This window comes from Notolabrus celidotus, chromosome 22 (genome assembly GCF_009762535.1).
Source record: "Notolabrus celidotus isolate fNotCel1 chromosome 22, fNotCel1.pri, whole genome shotgun sequence".
NCBI lineage: Eukaryota > Metazoa > Chordata > Actinopteri > Labriformes > Labridae > Notolabrus > Notolabrus celidotus.
This window is the reverse complement of record NC_048293.1, coordinates 21,727,332-21,743,691: the sequence shown is the minus strand read 5'-3', so window position 1 is coordinate 21,743,691 and position 16,360 is coordinate 21,727,332. Positions and strand designations below refer to the sequence as shown.

Below are 16,360 nucleotides of genomic sequence, written 5' to 3'. Positions count from 1 at the left end.
CCTGTCTTGGTGTTGGGTCTCTGTTCATAATTTGACATAGAGTGGTCTAGACCTGCTCTGTTTGTAAAAGCGTCTGGAGATAACGTTTGTTGTGATTTGGCGCTATACAAATAAATATTGATTGATTGAAATAAATAATACATTTGGGCCACTGTCCACGTCGCAGGGGTCGCCAGTTTGATTCCCTGCCGCTACAATTTCCTGCATGTCTTCTCCCGCTCTCTGCTCCCCATATTTCCTGTCTCTCTTCAGCTGTCCTATCAACTAAAGGCAAAAAGACCAAAAATATAGCTTAAAAAATGTAAAAAATAAATAACAAATTAATTATGTTACAAAAAGATGAAAAAAAACTATTCTAAATTTTTTTTAAAAAGCAAAAAAAATGATAACGATGCTTCATGTTTGCTTTTATTCACTGGAATTTTTAAAAGCAATCAATTCAAGTTGTGTCGTTGGGTTATCAGCAGCTCTTGACCCTGAAGGAGACAGTGATGAGTGAGGCAGTGTCACAAAACTAAAGAGCGCTGAGTGCAGAGACAGGAAACAGCTGACTGCATTTGTTTTGGGTAGAAAATGAATCATGCTTGCACATAAAAGAAAATGCATGGAGTGGTCTCAGGCTTAAGTCAGAACAAAGGGTTTTTGGGATTGTTCCGGGGGATTGTGTTTGTCTGCAGGTGAAACATGAGCTGTGAGAGTTGTGACATTATCCTCTTTAAAGCTACCAGACTACAGATTCAGGAGTTCTACCTAAAAGAGTACATGAGTACTTTGGTGACAAGTCTGTCAGTAAAAACATGCACCACTTGAAGCTGGACTTCTCAGGGATGCATTCAGCTCAGGGGATTCTGCTGCAGCCATAACAGGTAAAAGAAAGTAGAGTCCAGGTTTAAAGATACAGCAACGATCCGTCTGTGTTATAAATATGAAGATGTAAAGTTAACTGCTCCTGGTTCATCAGTAGTCTGGCCTCCATGTGGATCATTTCACAATCTAAATACTCTTGCAAAATGAGACCACATTGTTTTTTCGTGTTTTCTCTTGGACGCCGTGGAGCACATGTGGATCTGGCGAGTGGTTTTACGGTTTTCCACACCATTTAATACGACTCTGGCCGAGCTTTAAAGGTTGAGGTTGAGGAGTTGAATACATATTTTGAAAAGGAGTCTGAAGTGATAGTCGAGCAGTCCGGTCGGTGGTCTTCAGGAGAGTGAAAGTAGGAACAACACAGAGTCGTGCGGTGAGCTGCTGTGGTTCAGCTCCTGATGAGGGAGCTCCGGCTCATCAGTCGAGATGTCTGAGATGTTTCAGACTTCTCTTTGTTTGAACTCTCTGACTGGATGGCGCTGCAGCGGGAACGTTTTCTGGAAAGTTCCAGAGAAAGCTCAGCCTGCTGTTCCTGCCCTGCAGCAAGAAGAAAAAGATGTTATTTAACCTTCAATGTGAAACGGATCTCTTCTCCTGCTTCCTCTTCATGTGATTCTTTCACGCCCTCTTTATTCCCACACTCCTTCCTCTGTGTATATACACATGTCCTCAAACATAATGTTTATTCTTCTTCATTTTTTCTTCCCCTCTGTCTCCCCTCTCTCTCTCTATCCCTCATCACTTCAGTCAGCCTCGTACCCCTGGAGAGCTGCTTGCTCTTTTCCGGTATCCTCGGGATCCTTACACCGTGGAGCAGGCGCGAGCCGGGGAGATCTTCGAACAGACTCTTCTGCTCATCCAGAACCACGTCAACCAGGGCCTCATGGTGGACACGAATGGCACAGGTGAGACATAAAACATTCAACTCTTACTCTGGATGAAGGATGCTCGTCATAATCTAACAAACTTCAGACATAATGAAGTTATTCCTCATCACTCATCATAAAGAGTGAGCTGTGGGAAGCACAGACTTTATTAGACTAACAAACAGAGTGTAAAATGAATATTGCATGAGCATTAGGAAGGAGAGTGTCTTGTTCTCACAGGCTTCCTCTGACACTGAAGAACAGCCAAGTGCTGCAGTGTGTGTGAGGGCGTGTGCAGCCTTGGAGGGCCCATGGGAGTCTGCTCACCGGTTTACTGGTGCTGTGAGGTGGAGCGTTTGGCAAACAGAGTCGTTAATAATGTCGTATTTAGAGCGAGGGGAACAACCAGTGGAAAACTTCACACCCGGAGGAAATGATTAATACATGCACACGCATGTAAAGACGTCTGATGTCACTGAGACGTCATCTTGTTTGGTATCACTGATGATCTAGACCATCAGTTTCCCCTCAAGCTGTGTGAGGGCTCTCTGTCATCCTAGTTGGAAGATGTTCACCTCCCCTCTGACAGGCTTCCTCAGCTCTGAACTGAGGGTGGGCTGAGCTAGAAATCTACACCTCTAAGAATCCATTAGTATGCAAGCGTGTTCTTTCTTTCTACTGTCTTCTTGAGTTAGCATGATGTTCCTCTCTGCACACAGCTCAGTTAAAGACTCCTGATATCATGACTACTAGCTTCCTCAGGATCCTAACAAGCTTTTATTTCCAGCTTTCTTTTCCCGTCAGTTTGCATTTAAAGAATCATCTCAGAGGAGAAGTGAACAAGAGCTTTAACAAGCAAAGTTTGAATCAAGCTTTAAGTTACCTGCAGCTTTATTGTGCAACATCATGTGGTACAAAGAAGATGCTTCAAATTACCGACATCAGAACCCTTAGAGTTATCCATCCATTGTCCATTCCATGCATCCCACTCAGGGTTGCAGGGGGCTGGAGCCAATCCGAGCTAGCATTGGACAAAAGGCAGGGAGCAGCCTGTCACTGAGCGCACTAGACATACAACATACAACAGACTCACACCTACAGGCAATTTAGAGTCACCAAATGACCTAAGTAGCATGTCTTTGGGCTTTAGGGAGAAGTGTGGAGGACATGCAAGCTCCACACAGAGACCTTCTTCCTGTGAGGCGAAAGTGCCGATGACTGTTGCAACGTGCAGCTGCATTATTTTGCAGCATATCAAACTGATACAGCCTGATGTGATGTGGTGCGGAGCGGTGCGATACGCTTTATGTTCCCTAGTGGAAATCTTTGCCTCACATGCATATAAACTTCTACAGCAATAATGATCAATAAAAACATTTAAAAACAAACATCAATCTACATGCAAACAGAGAAACACACAACAAAGGAAACAACAGAGACTTGTAGTGACAGCTGGGACACTACGGCATCTGGCTGTGCACAATAAACCCACTGCTAGAGTCGCATTTGCACTTATGATGCATTCAAAGAGGTCGATTCAAGTAGGATTCAAAGAACCTGCAGGGAGGGAATGCTTCAGTTCAGGGTCAAAGTAAAGTCCTTATGCAATCAAATCTTTGGGTTGCACTGATGTGCATGTAAATGACTGGAATCGGCCAGTTCTCATTGGATGTATATTTGGTTTGTAGTTGTTGTAGTTTGGATGAATGTCACTTTCCTCCTCAGGGATAAGCGGGCTCAGCCAATGAGAGGATGGAAATGTCATTTTCTTGAGGAATATTCAAATAAAAAGTCATCAAAGTCTCTCTCTGGATTCAGTCAGAAGTTTCCTAAGCTGAGTCTCATTCAGCCAGTAAGTCAGCGCTCAGCCCCTCCATGAATTACCGCGGTATAACATTTGGCGTTAGGACGACGGCTCCATCTGTATGCCATTTTCTCTTAAGCATGACCCGAGGCGTGGAGACGTAATCATGGAGCAGTTGACGAGGAGGGCTGTAAACAGTTTTATGAGCTCTGTGTCACACCACAGTCACTGTGAGGCGCGGGGACAAATCTAAGGATTGTTTGTGTTGCTTTACAGATTGTCTCAATCATGCATGCTTTAAGAGAGTTGTTGTTTTGGTTGTGTAGATGCATAAAGGATCAGATTTTGTTGCGCTCTCGTATGCATTGAAGGATGTTCTGCAGACCGGGGAAGAAAACTGGAGCGATGTGTACTTGGCCTGATTGTGCGGGAAAGTTCTCGGTTTAATAGAACAGCACAAAGGTGAAATTGGCAGGTTGTGAACAGAGTCTGTCTCATATGTGGAGCTCTGGAAAAAAATGCCTGAATCAAAGGATAAGAGCAGATTTATGGAGGAATAAAAGAGGGGTAATAATATATTCCATCCAGGTGAAAGTAAGGGTTGAGAGGAGACAAATGGAGCTCTGTGAAACAAGAACAAAGAGAGAGCGAGGCAGAGAGAGAGAGACAGTGTTTTCATTACTAAGACAACAACCAAGTGTTCATTGTTGCACTGGCCCCAAACCAAGCAAACAGAGATTTCTCCCTGTCAGCAGAAACCAGCTTTTATTGTATTTCTGTTTCATCTGAGAGAATAACACCACAGTTTCCCTTTCCTCTCACATACAAACCCACAGAGGACTCACCCACAACGGGAGCTCTGTGGGAGCGTGTGAGACGTTGCCAGCAGGTGATGCCTTTAGACAGGAAGTCTCAGCTAACACTCACTGAGGTTGGCCACACGCACTTAATGCTTGTTCCCATGCATAACCATGACACCACAGCACACACACACACATAGAGACACACACTGATGTGCTGCCTGTTGGAGCTTTAACACAGGAGCTCTCACATATCAGAGCGAGTCAGGGCAGGTCGGTGAAACTCTGCAAACTGTGCCCTCAGGAGAGACACTTCTTCTCTCCTCTAAGAGCCAGCAGCAGTTCAGGATGTTTGATACATGTTTATGACTCTTTGTTGCCTCATATCTTACTTGATTGATGTTTTTCCAAAGATGATTTAATACAAGCTGCACCAAAATACAGAAATGGTAACATCTCCGGTCTCCTGAATGATGACTGTAAATCAGAATCAGAAATACTTTATTTAGCCCAGTCATTGCAGTTGCTCTATACACAATAATTTATACAAATACAATAATAAGATATGCAGAAAATAGATACATGGTTGAAGTCCCCGGAGATCAGGAAGAGGGGACTCTGGTGGTCTGTCTGGAGTCTGAGAACGTTGGATGCCGTAGTCGGGTTGGCAGAGGGGGAATGTAAACAGCTACCAGTATGACATGTGAGATCTCCCTGTGCAGATAATATGGTTGGAGGCCCACAGCGCTCTCGGTGCTATCCCGGTCTGCCCGGACAGTCTGGAAGCCGTCAAAGGAGACATCGTGGTCGGGAATATCCTGATGCAGCCACGTTTTCGTGAAGCACACCATGCTACATTCCTGAAACTCTGTCTGACTCCTGACTAGTCCTGTTAGCTCATCCATGTTATTATCCAGAGATCTCACGTTGCCCATGATGAGAGAGGAGAGACACGGCTTCTATCTCCTCTCCATAAACCTCCATCTTCTTAGACCAGTTCTCCTCCCTCGTAGCTCTATGCCTCCTAAAAGCTGTTTTAAGCAAAAACAAAAATCTTTTCCTTGATTGTCACGTTTAACTTCATGCTTTTAAATGTTAGTCCTTCAAAAATAACCCTGAACCTGTTTTGAAAATCTGACCTCACCTCTTTCTCTCCCGCAGCGTTTCGCTACAACGACCTGGTCTCCCCTCACTTCCTGGAAGTGATCGCCAACCTGTCCGGCTGCACGGCCCATCGCCGCTTCAACAACTGCTCTGACATTTGCTTCCATCAGAAGTACCGGAGCCACGACGGGACCTGCAACAACCTGCAGCACCCCATGTGGGGCGCCTCGCTCACCGCCTTTGAACGACTCCTGAAGTCCGTCTATGATAACGGCTTCAATCTGCCCAGAGGAGCGTCAGAGCGGCCGCAAAACGGGTTCAGGCTCCCTCTTCCCCGGCTGGTGTCCACCACCATGATCGGCACAGAGACCATCACTCCCGACGACCGCTACACTCACATGCTGATGCAGTGGGGTCAGTTTCTAGACCACGACTTGGACTCTACGGTGGCTGCCCTCAGCCAGTCTCGTTTCTCTGACGGTCAGCTGTGTACTCAGGTCTGCACCAACGACCCGCCGTGCTTCCCAATCCAGTTCCCCCCAAATGACGCCCGGCAGCTGCGGAGTGGCGCCCGCTGCATGTTCTTCGTCCGATCCAGCCCTGTCTGCGGCAGCGGGATGACTTCCCTTCTCATGAACAGCGTGTATCCAAGAGAGCAGATCAACCAGCTCACCTCGTACATCGACGCTTCAAACGTTTACGGCAGCTCACGACACGAGTCCGAGGAGATCCGGGACTTAGCCAGCCAAAGGGGTCTGCTGCGGCAGGGCATCATCCAGCGCACAGGGAAGCCTCTCCTGCCGTTTGCCACCGGCCCGCCAACAGAGTGCATGAGAGATGAAAACGAGAGTCCTATCCCTTGTTTCCTGGCTGGAGATCACCGTGCGAACGAGCAGCTCGGGCTGACCGCTATGCACACGGTGTGGTTCAGAGAACACAACCGCATCGCTACTGAGCTGTTGAGGCTGAACCCACACTGGGACGGGGACACCATCTACCACGAGGCCAGGAAGATCGTGGGGGCGCAGATGCAGCACATCACCTACAGCCACTGGTTGCCAAAGGTAAGAGCTCTGACCTCAGATGAATCACCTCTTTGAGATCAGGGGGTCAAATGCTCTGTTCCAAAAGGAAAGGAACTGAACCAGGCTTTTATTTTGTTAAATTAAAAACAAGTTAAACAAAACAGTAATCTCATGATCTCAACATGCTCTTAATATACTCATCCCAGTCGTTTCCTCTCTCCTCTAGATCCTGGGTGAAGCTGGCATGAAGATAATGGGAACATACGCAGGTTACAACCCCAATATCAACGCCGGCATCCTCAACGCCTTCGCAACCGCCGCTTTCCGCTTCGGTCACACCCTCATCAACCCGATCCTGTACAGGCTGGACGAGGACTTCCAGCCCATCCCGCAGGGTCACATCTCTCTGCACCGCGCCTTCTTCTCCCCGTTCCGCATCGTCAACGAGGGCGGCATCGACCCGCTGATCCGTGGGCTCTTTGGAGTCGCGGGTAAAATGCGTGTGTCCACACAGCTGCTCAACACAGAGCTGACGGAGAGGCTGTTCTCCATGGCCCACGCAGTGGCTCTGGACTTGGCTGCTATGAATATCCAGAGGGGGCGGGATCACGGGATACCACCGTACAATGACTACAGGACCTTCTGTAACCTGTCTACAGCTCAGACGTTTGAAGACCTGAGGAATGAAATCAAGAATCCGGACGTCAGAGAGAAACTGCAGAGGTGATTATGAACTGAAGATGACGTCTCTTATTCATGAATTATCCAAAACCTGGCTTTGGAAATGTATTTGGCTATTTAATGACAGCATAGTCTCTTAATTTCCAGACAAAGAGTCTTACCTTGACAGTTAATTTCTTGTGCATCATTCAGGAAAGGTTGATGCCAATATATGTCTTTGATTAAGAGTGCCTGACCCTTTGTCTCTCTGTTGCAGGCTGTACGGGACTCCTCTGAACGTCGACCTGTTTCCTGCACTGATGGCTGAAGACCTGGTCCCTGGCAGCAGACTGGGGCCGACCCTCATGTGTTTGCTGGCGTCTCAGTTCAGGCGCCTGAGGGACGGAGACAGGTACAGAAAGATCACAACATCACTGACCTCAGCATTCACATGCAAAGACCAACAAAGGATACCTCCAGTCAGTCACTGAAACTGAATTTATTTCGTCACCCCCCTTCTGTCGTTCCTGTTCAGGTTCTGGTACGAGAACCCCGGAGTGTTCACTCCGGCACAGCTGACCCAGTTGAAGCAGGCCTCTCTGACCCGGGTTCTATGCGACAACGGGGACAACATCACGCGCATCCAGGGCGACGTCTTCTCTGTGGCCGAGCTGCCTCACGGCTACAGGAGCTGCGATGACGTCCCGCAGATCGACCTGCGGATGTGGCAGGACTGCTGTGAAGGTGAGGGCTGACGAGTCGTGTGTTTAATCATTGCCTGAGGTTACAGTGAAATGTTGATGGTTTCTACATTTCATTGAAAATCGTGCAAAGACAACATGTACTCAGTTGAAATGTGATGCCAGCAGCACATTTTAAAGCAGTTTGGACAGCGGCATGTTGCATCACCTTGTCTTTTCACAACACTCAGCTAAAACCCGTCACAGTGGCTTCAAACAACACAGCAAGTTGCAGCAACGTCCCCATCAATTGTTCCGTATCGGGGCTCCAGAGTGAAATTAGAGCCTCTGAATATCTGCGCTCTTTGTTCCCTCTGATAGCATCTTCCTTGAGGGCAGCCTGGCTTCCCCTTAATCTCCTGTTACAAGCTGCAATTTAGAACATCCCCTCTTTGAAAAGAACAAGGCTGCAATTTACCTGACAGCACTCCTGTCTGCATGATTCACCTCACATAGATGTCACTCAGCGGAAATTTGGATGACTGAGTGTGAAATCTGGAAGAATAATAAATATTGTTTCAAGATCAAAATGAGGTTAGACTCCAGAAAAGTGGTGCATGGATTGATGTCACCCTTCTTTCTTTCTTGTTGTTGACTGAGTGAATTAAACCTCTGCGAACTTTGAACACATGAAATATCTCACCGTCGTTACTCTGCTGGATGGATGCTCCGATAAAACAGCAAACCTCCTCCTCCCCTACATTCCTCACATTGCCAGTGTTGTGTTTTACTCGGCGCGCTGGTTAATTGTGGGGGAAGCGATGGTATTTTTGAATTAAGCCCTGCATGTTTCAGCTTCACAGCCCCATGTGCAGCTGACAGAGTGAAGAGAAGATGAATGAAGAGGAACCCCTCGCTGTTTTAATAAAGCAGCAGGTTAGAGTGACTGTTGGAGGAAAGATCTGAGATGTAACGAGAAAATGTCTCTGGAATTTCATTAATGACACTTTGTATGAATAAAGCATTATAAAGTTAATAATATCTACTCTTACAATATTCGAGTCCTTTAAAAGCCTGACGAAACAGCTTAAGAAATACACTACCAGGGCAGATATCACTTTGTCCACAGGGGGCGCCAAAATCAACACACACCAAAAATTGAAATAATGATCCCTCAATGAAACAATTAAGTATTTGCACCGTTTGTGAGGGAAATTATAATAATGATAACTTTATTTATTTATCCCACCTTTAAAAACAAATGTTTACAAAGTGCTTTGACAAACAAAGCGTGGTTCGAATAACAAAGTAAACATTTTGACAGACAGGGAGGAGGAACTTTAACAATGCAGAACAGAATACAACTCAACTCAACTCAACTTTATTTATATAGCAACAGGAGGTTAAGAAGAATACATGTAGATTTAAATAAATAAATTAAAATAAATAAATAAATAAATACGTAAAATTAAATAAATACAAATAAATAAAAATGGATGAGTAAATAAAAGCATTAAAAGGACAATAAAAGAGGTTTTCAGAATAAGAGGACGACAAGACATCGAGAAAATTAGAAAAGGTGAAAAGGATAAATTAGGAGCATTAAGATAATAAATGAAAATATTTAATTAATTAATTAAAGCAATAAATAATCAAATAAAATGTAAAACTGTTAATTAGTTGGATAAAAACTAAAAATAATTATAAAATAGAAATAAAAGCGGTTATTAGGATGAAGTCACATAAAAGCAAGTCTTTAAAAATGGGTTTCATGAAGAAATTTAAAAGATGTCTGATAAAGTTTAGCAGGTATTTTACCTAAGGGATGAGTGTACCTAATGTAGACAGTATTACTGCAGTGTGTTAAGGTCCCCTTAACCGTCAGACATCATGTCAGGAGGTAAAAATACCTTTTAAAGAATATAAAATATTCTGTTTGTTTTGTCTTCTGAATGACCGGAGACACACGTCCTCTGTTTGTTGTCGCAGTCTTATCCTCCAGTGTTTCCAGAAAAGGTTGCGAGCCCGTGCTCCTGTGTGTCTGTCAGCATGAGATAGGAAGTCATGTTGTGTTTAGATAGTGTTTGTCTTTTACAGACTGTTGTCTGCTAAATCAAAGCCCTCTCTGAGGCCGAGCAGCCGGCTGTAAACTTTAACAGATAACGGTGAAACTCTGCAGCATGCCTGCAGGGTCTCATCTCGTCCTGTCTCAGGTTCCTCCTGGACGGCCTCTTTGCTGACTCTCAGCAGACCCCAGGTGTGCTCTGGGGCAGGAGCGGTGCTCTGTGTTTGTGTCACTCTCTGTTTGATGTGGGTACAGTGATGGCAGGGTGAGACGGATGCACGGTAATACGAGATGCCTCAGTCTCAGATCAGCAGAAAGAAAGTGGAATCAGCAGTCTCAGTTTCCTGTTTATTGCATGTTTGCATGTGCATGGGCGTTTGGCTGCTTTTATGTTTGTAAAGAGTAAATATTTACCTTTTTCCCCTGACAAGGAGTTTCTTTTATTCTGTGAGGTCTTTAAGTAACAACTGAGTCTGATCCATTGAGCTGAAGAGTTACGTAACACGTGAGCCTGAAGACACATGATGCAAAAATCAATATCGATTGTCTTGTAATGTTTAAGATTGATTTCTTACCCTCTGTTTCTGAGCATCAGAGTTGTGTTTTGTGTTTTGAATCCAACAGACTGCAGAACTAAGGGTCAGTTCAACGCCCTGTCTTACCACTTCAGAGGACGCAGATCAGCTGAGCACAGCTACAGAAAGGACGGACCGGGCAGCACCCAGGGGGACAGGTACGCAGCAGGACTCACCTCTTATCAAGTCTGAATGAATGATGTGTTCAAAGACATGAAGACAACACGTGGATCTGATGTTATATTTTCAATCTTTGGGAGATCATAGTGGAACTTGTTTTGTCTTTGCAGTCCTGTGGAAGAAGCTGCAGTGAGTCCGGCAAATCTTACTGTGACCTCTAAAAAAACCACTGAACCCTCAATCAGCAACTTCCAGGACTTTGTCTTCGACATGCAGAAGACCATCACAAGTTTACGAAAGCAGGTGAGTGTTTGTGTCTACGCCTGAACACCAAGAGATTTAAATCTCTCTACATCTGGCTCCTCGACAGATTCCTCTGGCTGATATTTCTGCAGCTTGTTATCTCAACTTAAGTGTTGTGTTCATGACAATGCAAAGAGGCAGCCTCTGAAGGTGATTTGAGACTGATATAGGGAAGCATTTAATAATCGACAAAGTTAGAATAATATAAAAACTTTACTTTGAAGTTTTAATGGATTTTGCACCAAAATGACAACTTTCTAAGATAATTATAAAATGATTTTGATTCATTAATTCATTCTTAAATTGACGTCTGCTTATCTGTTACGCTCATGTTTGTTTATCAGCTGCTTCATGGCATCATCATCATCATCATCATCATCATCATCATCATCATCATCATCAAGCTTTATTTATATAGCACCTTTCATACAAGTCAAATGCAATTCAAAGAGCTTTACATCGACTGAAAACAAAAACGCAGCAAAGAAGCAGAAATAAAATAAAGGCAAGACAAATTAAAAAACGAAAATGGATGTTGAAATAGAGACTAATGCACACTAACAATAAAATATGTGCAATTAAAATAAGTTAAAGCATCAAATTAATATTAAGAATATAGATAGTTAAAATAAATACATTAAAAAGGGTTGATATTAAAATGAAGGCTGAAAATATCAATAATAGTAGATAAATTAAAAAGAGAAATGAATACATAAATATGATAAACAGTTAAAATTAAATAAAAATAAAATAATGAAACAACATTAACATTAAAATCAAGTAAGTAATACAATCATTGAAGCCAGACTGAATAAATAAGTTTTTAGTTTAGGTTTAAAAGACTCAATCCTGTTCAGGAGGATTTGTTATTCTTTGTCTGAGTTAAAATGAAGCAGTTCGAGCTTCTCTCCCCTCTGAACCAGATTAAAAACAGCTCCATGACTCTGAACATGTTTACACTTTCTCTTTAACCGACTGCCTGAGACGTCTTTATATAAAGCAGGACCAGACACAGTGACACAGTTAGAGTCCCCGACATACAGACGTGTTTTACATTAACATGTCAGTGTGAAGGATTTCTGGGATGGTTTTGTTACGGTGAATGTGTTTCTGATGTAGAGAGTCGTATACTTCAGCGAGAGTCTTGTTGGTCCTCGTGTGTTTGTGCCTGATGATTTGTGAACATGTCAGGGAGAGAGACGTGTTAATGTACCCTGATGTAATAATAATCTCATGTCTCTGTTTTCCTGCAGATTAAAAGACTTGAGGCTCGTCTGAGTAAGACTGACTGCACTGACAGTGAGGGACGCGAGCGGACGGATGGGGACCGGTGGAAAAAGGACTCCTGCACCACGTGTGAATGCAGAGTATGTTCAAACACACTGACACACTACCACACTCTGAGGAGCTGATCATATCATAGTCGGGGTCTCATTGAACTCAGGTTCAGGCAGTTTATAAATGAGGCAGTTTAAATGCCCCACTTTCTCTCCGTCTGACACTCCTGCCAGACTTTCACCTCCTGGCATCTCTCCTCCAGTGTCTCCTCACTGTGCCAACTACCTCTCTGTCTTTCTTTATTTGTTGGTGCCAACTGCAGACAGAGGTACTCACAGCTCCCTGCCAGACCCCCTCACATCTTTCACATCCTCTCTGTCTCCACACCTGTCCACCCTCCTCCCTCCATGTTATCAGAGGAGTCATTTCTTAATGAAGGCAGGCAGAAGCAGAGTGAGCAGGACCGTGCGTTGCTCTGAAACAAAGCACTTTATTGTTGAGTTCATTCTCCTCATTAAGCACCTCATTGGATCTTGTTCAGGGCCAAACCTCTCAGTCTCTGTGCAGACGAGATCCTGACCTCACATGCTGGAAGAGTAAAATCACGTTTTCTGATTTCAGCCAGTGTGGAGTTTGTATTATTCCTTTAAAGCTCCTGTGAGGAGATTTATCTGACAAACATGCAAACACTTTCTGAGCTTGCACAGAATTTATTTGTCTTGTTCCAATGGATTCAGAATTCTGAGTTAAAGTCCGAAAATATAAACTTATATATATATTTTAAATTTAATTTTTTCAGCATTTTAGTGGACAGGACAGCTGGAGTGAGGCAGGAAATGTGGGGAGTAGAGAGTTGGGGAAGACATGCAGAAAATGGTCAAGGCTGGAATCGAACCTGCAACCTCTGAGACAAGGGCTAAAGCCTCTGTATATGGGGCGCACTTAGACCGCCAAAAGCGCCCCTTGATATATATATACTTTAAACTTTTTCCTTTATCCTCTTTTATATGTCTTGTTTTCAAATTATCCACAAGCTTTTTCTGTCCCCGTCTGTGCCGATCCGACTGATCCGTTGCCCGTCTCTCGCCCCCCCCTGCAGGAAGCCCAGGTGACGTGCTTCGTGGAGTCTTGTCCACCTGTGGATTGTAAAAGGCCGGTCAAGCTAAAAGGTTCCTGCTGCCCCGTGTGCCTCGAACACCAGGATGTTAAGAGGCAGCATAAAACAGAAACCCGCCACGAATAACCCTCAGGAACCCCCCGACACGCACACTCGAGTGGCTGATCGTCAAACACACGCAGACATCCAGAGAGAGGATGAGACTCATGAAGGTGTGCTCATCCACAGCCACCACCAGCCTCCACAGACCGAACAGCCTCAGTTCTTCTTCTGTCTTCTTTTGTATTCTCTGCGTCGATCAGGGGAGGGTGGGGGTTTTTCTTTTCTTTTGGATGTTGCCCCCTCCTGGGCCAGCAGCCTGAGGCTCGGTTTAAAACCCTTTGGCAACCAGCCATCAGTCACTAAACGGATTTCTATCTGAACCAAGGGGTCGAACTGACGGGTGAATGGGCGGACTTTAAACAGGAGGAACAAACGTCTCCCTGCTCGGGGTCCACTGAGGCTCCTGAAGTGTCACAGCCACCTTGTTTGCTCTCCTGCGACTAACACTTGGTGACAGAAGGCAGGGCCGCACGCCGTCAACCAGCAGGAAAGGGAAGCGTATTGAAAGGCTGCAGCCATTTTGTTGTCTCACAAAAGTTTCTCAGGTTCGAGATGCCGAAAACTGGTGCTATGTTCCCCTTTTTATTCCTGAATTACTCACTAAATACAAACCTTCAAAGTATTGTCTTTTGTATGCAAAGCAACCTATTTACACTCAGTATATGCCTTTTAATGATAACTCACGAGTGAGAGGATGTTTCCTTCAAAAATGAAAGACTTTACGATAGAATAACTTTTAATCCAAGGTGCTCGATATCATGTTATGAATATGTATTTTTGTTTTATCCTCCCTTTTGTATAAAAAATTCTTACATATGAAGATAATGTGAAGCCCTACAAAAACGTTTGTAATGCAAAAGAGATGTCTACTGATTACTGCTCCTCTCTCCGTGGACGACTCGTCGGTGTCCTCGTCGGTGTCCTCGTGTGTGTCTCTGCTGGCCTGTCCTGAACTTGAGTGAGGCGGAGCCGCGCAGCGCTCCCCGTGCAGGACACTCAAACCAGCTCTTGCACTGTTTGTGCTCCTTTCCAAGTTTCATTTTGCTTTCAGAAAGCAGTGAAAGATGAACCATTTTTTTTTACCACTGTAATGTTGTGAACTTTGTCCCAGTATTTTCCTCAGTCTTGTAAAGCCAAATGTATGATTTAGTTACTTCTAAAATGACGTAATAGCACGTGTCTATCTATGAAACTCTGTCTGAATGTTGTAATGAGGTCAGGATTCTTCCTTTGGTACTGCTCGCTCTACCACAGCAGTATTCTCTCTCTGGCCTGCTCACAGATTTTGTTTTTATCCATGTTTAGTCTTTATTTGACAGGACACACACACATAACTGAAGGACTGTTACCGTGACTTTTCCTCTCTGCTCTCTCCAGCTTCAGCTGAGACAAGGAAACGCTCTCATGCATTCCTTTGTCGAGGATCCACTTTGTTACTTTCCCCTCTTGAAGTGTTTGCTCGTGCGTGGACAGAGTTTGGATTTTTCCAAACAGTTTAGGAACGCTCTCCCCCGCTCATGTTAAAGATTTTGAGAGCGGGATGACGTCTTTCAGCAGAGCATGTGTGCAGATCTCTGACCCTCATTCCGCTGTAATTGAAGCCATATGAGAGGGGAAGCGAGGGTAATGCAGGGGGAGGGGTGCTGATGATCGGGATACAGTGTCAATCAAAGCCAGGCTCCACCATCTTGCTGTCGTGAGGCAGATCTACTCCCCTGCCTCGTGTGTTACTGTACATAGACTAATGCCACTCATTAAGCCCCATGCACTGTCTGGCTTCAGTGAAACATGACTCACGTTTATGTTTCCTGTTTTGCTTTGCTCTAAATTACAGCGAAGCGGCTGCAGCTGCAGAGTTCCTTTCCATTGTTTTCTTTATGTGGTAACGTCCTGAGCTAGCATCTGTCACTAAACAGAAATCATACTCTCCGGAAAGCTCCGTCTGACTCCAGATGGATCACAGAGCCGGCAGTCGCACTGGTAAATTCATATCATGTTGAAATCTGACAGGTTTGTACGTCAAACTGTGTTTACTTCCTGGTTGTGCGTCCTACAACAACACCTGTGTGTACACTTCATGTTCACGTGCTACAACGTGTGTTTGTTTTACTGAACTCAGTATTTTGATATATTTTCATAAACTTTGTGTATGGATGAGTGCGCGTAAAGGCTTAAGTGTTCTTTGGCAAAACCGTCAAAGCACTGTGAGCTCTCCTTGTTAGCAGTCTTCATATCCATATATCTTTTTGTATTAGTTCATTTTTATTTTTTATTTTTGTCATAGTTCCCTCTCGTTTGATTTCCACCCAAGAGTGTCAATGGAATGCACTGCTCTGCAATACTGAACATGCTTTACCTACACTGTTCCCTTCACCAGTGTCAATGTGGATATTAAAGTACCTATCATGACATTTGTATTGTACGTTTGCCAAAGAATGGTTTGCACTGTAATGTATGCATCTCGACAGTCATAATAAATAAATAAGCCACATTTGAATTACAGTCGTGCACGTTGGTGCGTGTTCTTCTCGGCTCCTGTGCTCGACAGAGGAAACCTGCATACGCAAATATATTCACTACCAGTCGAAAGTTTGGACACACATTCTCATTCAATGGTTATTTTCAACATTGTAGATGAATTACTGTTGTACAATACAACAGTCATCAAATAGGGCTATCCATTGTGTACTAACCCTACCTCTGAACAACACAACTGATGGTCTCAAACACATTAAGAAGGCAAGTCATTCTACAAATTAACTCTTCACAAGGCTCATGTTAATTAGAAACCATTCCAGGAGACCACTTCATGAAGCAGACTGAGAGAATACCAAGAGTGTGCAAAGCTGTCATGAAGGATAAAGGGGGCTACTTTACAGAATCTAAAATATAAAACATATTCTGCTTTGTTTAACACTTTTTTGTTCATTAAATAATTCCATATATGTTCTTTCATAGCTTTGATGTCTTTGGTATTAATCTTAAGTGTTTCAA

At 44.1% G+C, this 16,360-nt stretch overlaps 1 protein-coding gene across 2 annotated transcripts in view; it reads left to right on the top strand.

The window, feature by feature from the left end:
* Window positions 1-15,868, top strand: part of LOC117806332 (peroxidasin) — a 64,785-nt gene extending 48,917 nt beyond the window's left edge. For both annotated transcript variants that reach the window (XM_034675225.1, XM_034675226.1), the window contains 9 exons: window positions 1,615-1,772; window positions 5,499-6,505; window positions 6,693-7,189; window positions 7,404-7,538; window positions 7,662-7,870; window positions 10,496-10,604; window positions 10,737-10,869; window positions 12,123-12,236; window positions 13,247-15,868. In XM_034675225.1, coding sequence (XP_034531116.1) covers window positions 1,615-1,772; window positions 5,499-6,505; window positions 6,693-7,189; window positions 7,404-7,538; window positions 7,662-7,870; window positions 10,496-10,604; window positions 10,737-10,869; window positions 12,123-12,236; window positions 13,247-13,390 — 2,506 coding nt within the window. In that variant the 3' untranslated portion in view covers window positions 13,391-15,868. The remainder of the gene's footprint in view (window positions 1-1,614; window positions 1,773-5,498; window positions 6,506-6,692; window positions 7,190-7,403; window positions 7,539-7,661; window positions 7,871-10,495; window positions 10,605-10,736; window positions 10,870-12,122; window positions 12,237-13,246) is intronic.
* Window positions 15,869-16,360: the final 492 nt, after the last annotated feature.